This window comes from Rhinoraja longicauda, chromosome 17 (genome assembly GCF_053455715.1).
Source record: "Rhinoraja longicauda isolate Sanriku21f chromosome 17, sRhiLon1.1, whole genome shotgun sequence".
Classification (NCBI taxonomy): domain Eukaryota; kingdom Metazoa; phylum Chordata; class Chondrichthyes; order Rajiformes; family Arhynchobatidae; genus Rhinoraja; species Rhinoraja longicauda.
In genome coordinates, this window is record NC_135969.1 from 44841773 (window position 1) to 44855419 (window position 13647).

The following is a 13647-nucleotide window of genomic DNA, read 5'->3' on the forward strand; positions in this document are numbered from 1 at the left end:
TCTATAAGCCGCTTAAAAACTGCTGTTGTATCTGCCTCCTGCACCACTAGGGTTGCCAACTTCCTCACTCCCAAATACGGGACAAGGTGACATCACCGCCCCGCCCGCGCCCCACGTGATCTCACCCAGCCAGCGGCCACGTGCCCCTGCTCCACCAATGGCGACCGCCATTACAATAAAGTAATAGTCCACGAACGTCCAACAAGAGCATTGCTTCATCAGAAACACTGCTGCAGCTCAAAAGATGGTTCACCATCAGTTTCTCAATGGTAATGTGGGGTGCACAGTGAATGCTGGCAATGGCAGCGATCCTCACACACGCCCACCCACCCAAAAAAAACTATAAACCAAAATTATAAACTAAGAAACAATTATTAGCAATAGCAACCATGAAACATATTGGTGGTTGAAAGATTCCGGTTTTCCAATGTCCTTTGGAGAAGGAAACGTGCCATCCTTACATGTTGTGGTGAATCTGTGGAATTCATTCCCACAGATGAATATGGAGGCCAAGTCAATGGGTATTTTTAAGGCAGAGATAGATAGATTCTTGATTAGTGCGGGTGTCAGGGGTTATGGGGAGAAGGCAGGAGAATGGGGTTAGGAGGGAAAGATAGATTAGTCATGAATGAATGGTGGAGTAGACTTGATGGGCCGAATGGCCTAATTCTACTCTTATCACTTATGAACTTATGAGCTTAATACCTTTCTGATGCTGTCATGTGTGTTTTAAATCCCAACAGTAAATCAGCAAATTATCTTTGGTTCTTTTCCCCAGTTGATCCATTTTTATGTAAGAAATTCTAGAACTATTAAGTTAGAATTCTTCACATCACAGTTAAAAGTTACTTGATTGAAATCAGATTTGTTTTTACTCTGGAAGCACTTGAACATTTACAAACTTAAATTTAATACCTGCAGTTAAAAGCAGCTCAAGTTTCACGTTAAAAGGCAAACATGACAGAAATGTTTGAACAATATTTTTATTTGTTTTGTGTTCGGACAATCATTTAAGTGGAATTAAATTTGACTGTCCTTTGCTGTTCTAGATTTAAAGTGAACCTTTGATAATATTCATCAGAAAATGCATTATTAATGCATTATTTTTTACGACTAAAAACTGATGTTTGACTAACATTCAGCAGAACAAATGTAATTAAAGGTGGAATAATAGTTCACTCCTGTCCTGATTAAAAATATATAATTGGACCCTTCCAAAATGTAATGGATTTTTTTAGCCTTTTGCAAAGAATTAAGAGGTGGACCAAGGTGTTTGAAGAAGATTATATACGTGAAGAAAGCTAAATGTTTATTAGAGTCATAATGTCATACAACATGGAAATCAGAGCCATTGACGCCAATTGTTCATGACGACCAAAATGCCCCATCTAAGTTAGTTCCATTTGCTCGTGTTTGGCCCATATCCCTCAAAATCTCTCCTATCCATATATCTGTCCAAGGTTCTTTGAAATGTTATTAAAGTACCTGCCTCAACTATGGCAGCCTGTTATCCCCATATATTTCCACCACCTTCTGACTCTTATGTTAGATTTTTTGAAACCGTTCAGGTACACTATTCAACTTACTAAAAACATAATCACTGACAACATGTTTATTGTCCAAAAACCTCTGAGCAACTATAATTGTTTTTTATTACTTTTGGGGAAATACATTGTAGATCAAATGTATTTAAATAACCCAATCTCTCTGCCTCAGAAGGCAGTGGAGGCCAATTCTCTGAATGCATTCAAGAGAGAGCTAGATAGAGCTCTTAAGGATAGCGGAGTCAGGGGGTACGGGGAGAGGGCAGGAACGGGGTACTGATTGAGAATGATCGGCCATGATCACATTGAATGGCGGTGCTGGCTCGAAGGGCCGAATGGCCTCCTCCTGCACCTATTGTCTATTGTCTATAAAAGTAAAGATGCTAATAATCGTTATGCCTCAATTGAGGAAGTGTAAGAGGTTACTCTGGTGATGAGTGAAGGTAATGCAATGTTACCTGGGGAAGTATTAAACAGTTGGGCTTTGTAACAAGATTTTGGAGTTGCTTTATTATTGTCACGTGTACCGAGGTGCAATGAAAGGCTTTGTTTTTATGTGCTATCCAGTCAAGTCACAGGTGGCTGTGGAGGCCAATGCATTGGGTATATTTAAAGCAGAAATTGACAGATTCTTGATTAGTAAGGGTGTCAAAGATTATGGGGAGAAGGCAGGAGAACGAACGGGGTTGAGAGGGGAAGAGAGATCGTCCACAATTGAATGGTGGAGTAGATTCAATGGGCCGAATGGCCCAAATCTGCTCCTATGACTGATGAAATTGGATAATACGATGCATGAATACAATCAGGTACAACAGGTAGAATAAAGAGAAATGTAGTAGAGTGTGAAATATAGTTCCCCAGCATTGTAGCATTACAGTTCCAGAGAAAAAGTCCAATGTCTACAATAAGGCAGGTTAGAAAATCAGAACTGTCCTCCAACTTATGGAAGGACCACTCAGAAGTTATAGTCATAGTCATACAACACGGAAACAGGCCCTTCAGCCCAACTTGTCCATGCTACTAGACAATAGACAATAGGTGCAGGAGGAGGCCATTCGGCCCTTCGAGCCAGCACCGCCATTCAATGTGATCATGGCTGATCATTCTCAATCAGTACCCCGTTCCTGCCTTCTCCCCATACCCCCTGACTCCGCTATCCTTAAGAGCTCTATCTAGCTAGCTCTTGAATGCATTCAGAGAATTGGCCTCCACTGCCTTCTGAGGCAGAGAATTCCACAGATTCACAACTCTCTCACTGAAAAAGGTTTTCCTCATCTCAGTTCTAAATGGCCTACCCCTTATTCTTAAACTGTGGCCCCTTGTTCTGGACTCCCCTAACATTGGGAACATGTTTCCTGCCTCTAACGTGTCCATGCCGGCCAAGTTGCCCATCGAAACTGGTCCCACCTGCCCACACTTGGCCCATATCCCTCTAAACCTTTTCAATCCGTGTCTGATGAAGGAAAGAAGCTTATGATTGATGCATTGGAGTGTTTGGTAGCCATCAAGATGGCGCCCACCACAGGCGACTATTTGCGTGCTAGCCACAGGAGCAGATTTACAATCACGCATTACAATCGCCCCACACTCTGAAATCTCTATTCCCACAGCAACATTTCTTACTTTACCCTGGGACTAGTTTTGATCGGACTTTGCTGGCTTTACCTTGCACTAAACGTTATTGGTTCTTGGTTCTTGCTTCTATTCCCTTATCATATACCTGTACACCATACATGGCTCGATTGTAATCATGTATTGTCTTTCCGCTGACTGGTCAGCATGCAACACAAGCTTTTCACTGTACCTCGCTCGGTACACGTGACAATAAACTACACTCAACTGAAACTGAAATGCCAAACTCGTTGATTTTCATTAAGTGCTGAATAAGAACGGCACGTGTGGATTAGACCCTGGAGATAACCTTGTGCTTCACAGATAACCACCTGACAGAGGAGTTGATGCAGGTCGTTTGTCTGTACATGATAATGAGCATTGCAACATTAAAAAAAAAATGAAATCGAAATTGAAAAAAATCCCCGAATAAATAGAAAGTTGGTAAAAGCCTAAAATTGTTCGTATGTGGCGTAGATGCTGCCAGCATTACTGAATCATTAACCAGTCTGCTGCTTTTAAAGAATTTGCTGTTAGTCGGAATGTGTTTCACATTATTGGAAATTGTGCCCTAAATGCCTATATTCTTTATGTAATCGTATCAAAGAACTTTACTGAGTATTTTGTTTTTCCCATCAAGAAAATGTTTAAAGATATCAATGCAGAACAATCAACTGATGAGCTGGGATTTAAGTAACTATCTGTGTTCTATTTCCACTGAATCCAGTATTCTATTTAGTGAGCAGGTGAAATGGGGGGTTGTGTAGGAAAGAACTACAGGTGCTGGTTTAAATCAAAGGTAGACACAAAATGCTGGAGTAACTCAGCGGGACAGGCAGCATCTCATTCTTTTCAGCTTAACAACTTACTTCATATAGTCGGGTGACCAAAACTGAACATAATACTCCAAATGTGGCCTCACCAATGGTAATTCTGAAAACTCCTGGCAATTAGTAATGCATTCCTCATTGATGTAATCTTCCACATGTGGATATTCTTGCCATAGACGTTCTTGAAGAATTTTAATGCAGGAAAAATGTTCCCCATGTTGGGGGAGTCCAGAACCAGGGGTCACAGTTTAAGAATAAGGGGTCGGCCATTTATGACTGAGATGAGGAAAAACTTTTTCACCCAGAGACTTGTGAATCTGTGGAATTCTCAGCCACAGAAGGTAGTGGAGGCCAATTCACTGGATGTTTTCAAGAGAGAGTTAGATTTAGCTCTTAGGGTTAAGGGAATCTAGGGATATGGGGAAAAAGCAGGAACGGGGTACTAATTCTGGATGATCTGCCATGATCATATTGAGTGGCAGTGCTGGCTCGATGGGCCGAATGGCCGACTCCTGCACCTCTTTTCTATGCTTCAATCTTTAAATATCAGTCATTGTTGAATGCTTCAACTAAAGAAGTAGCATTATTCATTCATAAATTGTTATTTTGGTGTTTCCCTGTTAATAGGATACGAAGGTTGCTTCACTGGAGAGAAATATCAGAGACCTGGAAGATGAAATTCAAATGTTAAAGACAAACGGAGCTCTGAGTACAGGCGATCGCGAGGAGGAGCTCAAGCAAATGGAAGTTTACAAGAGTCACTCAAAGTTCATGAAAAATAAGGTACTCTTCCTTGCTGCAGCAGGATTTATGCATCTGATGTCGACACATAATGCTGGAGTAACTCAGTGGGTCAGGCAGCATCTCGGGAGAGAAGGAATGGGTGACGTTTCGGGTCAAGACCCTTCTTCAGACTGATGTCAGGGGAGGGGACGGTCCCGCCCCGAAACGTCACCCATTCCTTCTCTCCCGAGATGCTGCCTGACCTGCTGAGTTACTCCAGCATTTTGTGTCTACCTTCGATTTAAACCAACATCTGCAGTTTTTTTCCAACACCTTATGCATCTGATGATGTACAAACACCCCAGTAAACCTTATATTGTTGATTCCTCCTGACACTGTAGCGGGTTGATTTAACTAAGTTAAATGTACAAACCTGAAGGTTCAAGTGGGTTTAGTGGTCATATGCACTGATAACAGAATTCACATTTGCAGCAGTATCACAGACCTGTGATCACAATACACATAGATAATTGTTATTAAAAATAAATTCAATAAACTGGACACCTAAAGGGAGAGAACAGCTGTCCCAAGCACTACCCGAGAAACTCATTCCCCACATCACCCTCCTGTATCACTGATAAAACACCCCTCGGTGACGTTGTCCTGTGAGCACGTTCCGAGTCCACCATTGTTGCGAGGGGCGGGGTGGCACAGTGGCACAGCGGTAGAATTGCTGCCTTACAGCGTGCCAGACACAGGTTCAATCCTGACTATGGGTGCTTGTCTGTACCGAGTTTGTACGTTCTCCCTGTGACTGCGTGGGTTTTCTCTGGGGGCTCCGGTTTCCTCCCACACTCCAAAGATGTATAGGTTTGTACATCTTTGTAAGTTAATTGGCTTAGATGAATATTGTAAATTGTCCTTAGTGTGTAGGATAGAACTAGTGTACGGGTGATCACGGTCGGCTTGGACTCTCCTGATGGGAGAGTCTAGGACCAGAGGTCACAGCCTCAGAATTAAAGGGCACTATTTTAGAAAGGAGGTGAGGAGGAACTTCTTTAGTCAGGGGGTGGTTAATCTGCGGAACTCATTGCCACAGAGCGCTGTGGAGGCCAAGTGAGTGGATATCTTTAAGGCAAAGATAGACAAATTCTTGATTAGAACGGGTGTCAAGGGTTATGGAGAGAAGGCTGAGAGTAGCCATGATTGAATGGCGGAGTAGACTCGATGGGCTGGATGGCCTAATTCTACTCCTATCACGTGAACTCGTGACTGATGCCATATCTCTAAACTAAACTAAAGCAAAGGGGAAAAGAACAGCAGAGGAAGACCCATGAATATCCTCTTCTGGAAGTATTCTTGAAAGCATGATTGGAATTTTCCATTTGTGCGTTCACAAGCTTTTTTATTCCAACTATTCATCTTGATGGACAGGAAAATTAATGGTTGTTGATGGAGAAAATCATGACCTATTTGTCTTATTGCTTTTCATTATTTCTCTTTTAGATGTTTTCATTTTTCATTGACAGTACTGCAATGTGATTTCTGCTTCACAACCGCAGCACCCTGAACCTTTAGTGCAAGTTCAGAGGGATGGATATGAGTTGGTATTGGAGTGCGTTTATTATAGTCTTGTGTACGGCAATACTGTGTAAACAGTTTGCTTTGCATATTACCCAAGCTGATTAAACCGTACGTGAGTGGATCAGGTAGTGCAGAAGAGAAAATAGTTCAGGATGTAGTGTTTCAACAGATGAGGTGAAGGTGACCTGGAATCTGTACTTATAAGAAAATAACTGCAGATGCTGGTACAAATCGGAGGTATCTATTCACAAAGTGCTGGAGTAACTCAGCAGGTCAGGCAGCATCTCAGGAGAGAAGGAATGGGTGATGTTTCGGGTCGAGACCTTTCTTCAGACTGAGAGTCAGGGGAGAGGGAGACATGGAGATATGGATGGGTAAGGTGTGAAAATGTGCCTCAACAGCTTTGACATACAGAGGGATCTTGGGGTTCAGGCCCCCAGCTCCCCAAAAGTGACAATACAAGATGGTATAGTGGTATGCTTGCCTTCATTGGTTGGGACATGGAGTGTAAGAGTCAGGAAGTCATGATGCAGCTTTATAAGACTTTGGTTGGACCACATTTGGAGTATTGCGTGCAGTTCTGGTCACCCCAATATAGGACAAATGTGGAGACTCAGAATGATGCCTGGATTGGTGTGTATTAGCTACAGGGAGAGGTTGGATATTCTCCGATTGTTTCCTCAAGAAAGTCATAGGTTGAGGGGAGACCTGATGGAAGCACATAAATGTATGAGGCATAGATAGGGTAGACAGTCTGATCCTTTTTCCTTGGATGAAAATGTCTAAGACTAGAGAGCATGGTCTAAGGTGGGAGGGTCACATTTATTGCAGAACTTACTCGCATCAAGAAACCATCCAAATCCATTTTGGTCAGAAGCCAACTTTAATTTTATTATTTTAATTGCAGATCGATCAGTTAAAACAGGATTTGTCCAAGAAGGAATCTGAACTTCTGGCCTTACAAACCAAGCTGGAAACGCTGAATAATCAAAATTCTGATTGCAAGCAACATATCGAGGTGCTCAAAGAATCACTCACTGCCAAAGAACAGCGAGCTGCCATACTTCAAACTGAGGTAAAGGCAGCACACTTAACTTTGTAGAGTTTGGTACCGCTCAGCTTGGGGCTTTGTTAAGCTGTAAGTTAACTATCCTTTATTGCAGTTGGTCAAAAAGCGTCACAAGTCGTTTCCAGCATAAATGTGCCGAAGAAAATCTTTAATGTAAAATACGAATTGAGCATGGAAGCTTTTTTATTTTTATTACAATGGATATACACTGATCAGCCAAAACATTATGACCCTGATGAGCCAAAACATTATGACCACCTGCCTAATGTGCTGTTGGTCCTCCGTGTGCAGCAGGGTGCGATGCACTGTGTATTGTGACACATTCCTCCCGTGACCCCCATTAAAATATTCTGTGACTTGTGCCACAGTAGACCTTCTGTCGGTTCGGACCAGACGGGATAGCCTTCGTTACCCTCGCGCATCGATGAGCCTTGGGTGCCTAGCACCCTTTTGCCGGTTTGTGGTTTGTCCCTCCTCGGACCACTGTCGGTAGGTACTCACCACTGCTGACCGGGAGCATCCCACAAGCCTTGCCGTTTCAGAGATGCTCTGACCCAGTCGTCTGGCCACAACAATTTGGCCCTTGTCAAAGTCGCTCAGGTCTTTACTCCTGCCCATTTCTCCTGCATCCAACACATCAACTTCAAGAACTGACTGTTCACTTGCTGCCTAATATATCCCAGCCCTTGACAGGTGCCATTGTAACAAAATAATCAATGTTATTCACTTCACCTGTCAGTGGTCATAACGTTTTGGCTGATCGGTGTATATGTCTGTTCTTGTTTTCAGTTTTGTCCAAACACTGTGTTATAATGGGATAATGTGACGGAACATCAATCTTATGAAGAAGTAAACAAAATCAGACATTTGGAAGTAGGCAAGACTAAATTGGGTGGTCAAAAGGTCATAAGAGATAGGAGTAGAATTAGGCCATTCGGCCCATCAAGTCTACTCCGCCATTCAATCATGGCTGATCTATCTCTCCCTCCTAACCCCATTCTCCTGCCTTCTCCCCATAACCTCTGACACCCGTACTGATCAAGAATCTATCTACCTCTGGCACTAACTTTAGGGCAGCATATTGAATCGTTGAAAGAATCATTGAAAGATACAGCAAGGAAACAGGCTCTTTGGCCCACCGAGTCCATGCTGACCATCGATCACCCATTCACACTAGTTCCCAGTTATCCCACTTTCCTATTCAATCACCCACACACTGGCATGATGGTTACTTGATGGGCCGAAGGGCCTGTTTCCATACTGTTCCTCTCTCTGACTCCATCTATATGTGATAAAAATATGCAGATTGTTCACAAAGATGTTCTATCTTGTTGCATGTCTCCTCAGAGCTTTAATGGGTTGTTTTTTTTAGATGGTTTTGACATTGGCATATCCATTGTGGGCCGAAGGGCCTGTTCTTGTACTGTACTGTTCTATATTCTTGTGCTGCACTGGTCTAGAATGAAAATCAATCATTCTCCTCATAACCTACAAAGCCCTCCATAACCTGGCCCCATCCTACCTGACCGACCTCCTCCACAGGCACACTCCCACCTGCACCCTCCGCTCTGCTGCTGCCAATCTCCTATCCCCCCACATCCGGACCAAACTCAGATCCTGGGGGGACAGGGCTTTCTCCATCGCTGCTCCCACCCTATGGAACTCACTACCCCAAAACGTTAGAGACTCCTCCACACTCACCACATTCAAAACATCGCTGAAGTCTCACCTGTTCAGTACTGCCTTCAACCACTGAAGGTCACCTCACCTTCTGTCTCCTTTCTCTGTTCGTTTATTTATTTACTTATTTATCTATTTATTAATTTCCCTATGTTCTCTAAATCTCTGTAAAGCGTCTTTGAGTATATGAAAAGCGCTATATAAATAAAATACATTATTATTATTATTATTATTATTTTCCTTTGCTGCATGATTGGTGACTGCTGGAGACATCCCAGTCGCAGGTTTATTAACATATTAAAAATATGTGGAAGCTAATTTAGTACTTGGAGGAAATCAGATAAATGGAGAGAAAATATTGAGCGTGTGGTTCTGGAGCAGGAACGCAGGACTACAGGCAACAGTGTGAAGGACTAGGTCTGTGCTTTGTAAGGGTTGCCCTGTCCTAAGCATTTAGTTCCTTCCCGAGCGAGTTAACCTGCGGGCATTCGCCCCTTGTTAATATCATTTACCCACTTTGTGGAAACAAATATTTCTGGGTAGATATAGGCCTGTTAAAACAGCTTCCTTTCTTCCTTCATAATACTGTTACTGTCAAACTGTTTGGATTTTCACTAAACATAAAGATTTGTTGTCAAGAGTTGTCATTTCTTCATGCAATGATCAGACCATCACTCTCTAAATTATCTCTCAATGATGAATATTTCTGATATGCTTTTACATAGAAACATAGAAAATAGGTGCAGGAGGAGATCATTTGGCCCTTCGAGCCAGCACCGCCACTCATTGTGATCATGGCTGATCATCCACACTCAGTAACCCGTGCCTGCCTTCTCCCCATATCCCTTGATTCCACTAGCCCCTAGAGCTCTATCTAACTCTTTTAAATTCTAATGAATTGGCCTCCACTCTCTTTTAAACTCTAATGAATTGGCCTCCACTGCCTTCTGTGGCAGAGAATCCCGCACATTCACAACTGTCTTGGTGAAAAAGTTTCTTCTCACCTCAGTTTTAAATGGCCTCCCCATCATTCTTAGACTGTGGCCCCTGGTTCTGGACTCCTCCAACATTGGGAACATTTTTCCTGCATCTAGCTTGTCCAGTCCTTTTATAATTTTATGCGTCTCTATAAGATCCCCTCTCATCCTTCTAAACTCCAGTGAATACAAGCCCAGTCTTTTTAATCTTTCCTCATATGACAGTCCCGCCATCCCGGGGATTAACCTGGTGAACCTAGGCTGCACTGCCTTTGAATCGAACGTAACAAATTATGGAAAAACTTTGAAGCAAGTTTATTCATTTTCAATTTCAAGTTGTGGTTCCTCTGCACATAATGCCTGCAGTAACTCCCTGGACACCTTATTGATTTTTTTTTAATCCTGCAAAATAATAGCATCAAAACAGGTGCAAAACTAGATTTAAAAAGTTTTCAAATTTAAGCATGGGTAATTTTTAGAAATGGGTAAAGATGCTAATTTCAAACTGAAATGTGTTTTTTTTCCCCCTTTCCTTTGTGAGAAATGTAGTAACAATTTCTTTGAACCCTGTGAAATGGCAAAGGTTACTTCTGGTCGCTTTGTGGTATAAATGGAGAAAGCAAGTTAATGTCCACTGATCATTGCAGGAAGCAATTTGGGGGGGAAAATTACGTGTAATTGTCTCTCCATGTGCAAAGTATTTTATCAGGGAAGGCAAACAGGACACATTCAAAGTTGCTGGCTGGATGATTTCTAGAAATGGGAGATTTGAAAGTTTAATGGGTTAATAGATAATTTGGTCCAATTCACAGATACATTGCACCACAATTTCAGCATATAATGTAAGGAGACTTGTTTGTATGGCTAAGGTGGTCTGAGTCATTAGCCTCCCGCATAATGAACCTACAGAATGATGTTTGATATATTTTGATATAGATATTCAACCATACTGTATTGCTGTGAGTCTGGAACTATTTTCCAGCATTTAGTGCATTTTGAGAGACTAAAATACCTAATAGGTTTTCAGTAGTTCGCTTTACATGAACTATGACCAAATTCACGCAAGATAATGAAGTAGTTCAAACAGTCAAATAGCTTTCTTTTTTCAAGTTCCAATCTGAACAACTCTGCAGGTCTGCTCAATACTTAACTATTCAGTGAAAATTCAAAGCAAGGCATGAAAAAATGAGATCATTTTCCGTGACAGTTTTCTTACTATCTTTGTACATACTCTGCCTTGATCCTTTGACTGATTGTGTGTTGTGAAAGCAAAGAGGTTTAGAGACACTGGGCCCACTGAGTTCTCACCGACCAGCGATCTCCTCATACACTAACACAACACTATCCTACACACCAGGGACAATTTGCAGAAGCCAATCAACCTACAGATCTGTACGTCTTTGGAATGCGGGAGGAAACTGGAGATCCCGGAGAAAACCCACGCACATGCAAACTCAGCAGAATCGATCCCGTAGTAAGGATTGATTTGGAGTTTCTGGCACTGTAAGGCAGCAACTCTACCCCTGCGCCTCTACCCCTGTGCTGCCCTGTGTAAGGCAGCAACTCTACCCCTGCGCCACTACCCCTGTGCTGCCCTGTGTAAGGCAGCAACTCTACCCCTGCGCCTCTACCCCTGTGCTGCCCTGTGTAAGGCAGCAACTCTACCCCTGCGCCTCTACCACTGTGCTGCCCTGTGTAAGGCAGCAACTCTACCCCTGCGCCTCTACCACTGTGCTGCCCTGTGTAAGGCAGCAACTCTACCCCTGCGCCACTGTGCTGCCCTCAACTTATGACCCCGGACTTGAAATTGCTTTGTCACATTTTAATAATCCTTGTAACTTCCCAAAGTGAACTCTGAAATCCCACTTACATCTCCGGAAAATTATCTTTACAAAAACCTGGCAGTGATTTCTTGTCCTAACCGGTGCCAGCAGATGGGGAAAAGGTGTAATGTGACAGACTCTCATATTCATCTCCAAACAAAAATGTTGGAAATATGTCAGAAAATGAACACAGCATATCGATGGAAAGGATTCTTCCCTTCAATAATGAATTCCTTGCATCATGGCTTTCATAAGCTTAGTGGTAATTACTTGTTTCAATTGATAAGATTAACTGCTGGATAAACAGTAGATACAAGGTACTGCAGATGCTGGTTTACACAAAAGGACGCAAAGTGCTGGAGTAACTCAGCGGGTCAGGCAGCTTCTGTGGAGAACATGGATAGGTGACGTTTTGGGTCGAGACCCTTCTGTAGCGACAATGCTGGAGGAACCCAGCGGGTCCAAGCTTCACTTTGCTTTCTCATTCCATCATCTGTAGTCCATTATTGGTTCCACTATCACGGATGGAGTGTGAGCAGGTGCATGGGAAATGGTGGAGTTGCATCTGATGGTTCCATCATCAGAGGTGCAATGTTGAACAGGCAGAGACTACAAGAAGCTGCAAATTGTCACGAAGATCAAAAAAATTGCTGGAGTAATTCAGCGGGACAGGCAGCATCTCTAGAGAGAAGGAATGGATGACGTTTCCAGTCGAGACCCTTCTTCAGACTGAATCAGGGGAGAGGGAGATACAGTGATATAAGGTGTGAAAATGAGACAAAGGGGATGAAGCTCAAGAAAAATGTAGAATAGGTCATTGTTAGCTCGGAGAAGGCACCAACAAAGCAGAGATAAAATGTAAACGTGGACAGTCAGACTGGTCAGAGAACTGGGAAGGGGGGAGGGATGGAGCGAGAGGGAAGGCAAAGGTTACTTGAAGTTAGAGATGTCAATGTTCATACCGCTGAGGTGTAAGAAGATTGCCTTTCCGTTGGCTGGTTAGCACGCAGCAAAAGCTTTTCACCGTACCTGGGTACACATGACAAACTGAACTCAAACTCAAAACTGACTGTGGATCCCAAGAACTTTCAAGGTAAGAACCTGCTTCTGTCTGCATCGAAGTGCTGCTAAGTTCATAAATCAGTTGCCTTCCTTGTGGGAACCATAAAGACTACAAGGTGGGCCGTCTTCAAGTTTCAAGCTGACATTAGTGAGGTACAAGTATTTTGGTTGAATAAATAAATTGCAAGTAAATACAGAAATAAGGAAGAACGGATGCTGGTTTATACCAAAGATAAACACTGATTGCTGGAATAACTTAGCGGGTCAGGCAGCATCTCTGGAGAACATGGATAGGTGACGTTTCACAGAGTGCTGGAGTAACTCATCGGGTCAGGCAGCATCTGTGGAGAACATGGATAGGTGACGTTTCACTGAGTGCTGGAGTAACTCAGCGGGTCAGGCAGCATCTCTGGAGAACATGGATAGGTGACGTTTCACAGAGTGCTGGAGTAACTCAGCGGGTCAGGCAGCATCTGTGGAGAACATGGATAGGTGACGTTTCACAGAGTGCTGGAGTAACTCAGCGGGTCAGGCAGCATCTCTGGAGAATGTGGATAGGTGACGTTTCACAGAGTGCTGGAGTAACTCAGCGGGTCAGGCAGCATCTCTGGAGAACATGGATAGGTGACGTTTCACAGAGTGCTGGAGTAACTCAGCGGGTCAGGCAGCATCTCTGGAGAACATGGATAGGTGACGTTTCACAGAGTGCTGGAGTAACTCAGCGGGTCAGGCAGCATCTCTGGA

At 43.1% G+C, this 13647-nt stretch overlaps 1 protein-coding gene across 12 annotated transcripts in view; it reads left to right on the forward strand.

Moving 5' to 3' along the window:
- LOC144601969 (ERC protein 2) overlaps positions 1-13647 on the forward strand; it is a 552614-nt gene that overhangs the window by 137053 nt on the left and 401914 nt on the right. For all 12 annotated transcript variants that reach the window (XM_078414628.1, XM_078414617.1, XM_078414626.1 and 9 more), the window contains 2 exons: positions 4613-4768; positions 7200-7367. In XM_078414628.1, coding sequence (XP_078270754.1) covers positions 4613-4768; positions 7200-7367 — 324 coding nt within the window. The remainder of the gene's footprint in view (positions 1-4612; positions 4769-7199; positions 7368-13647) is intronic.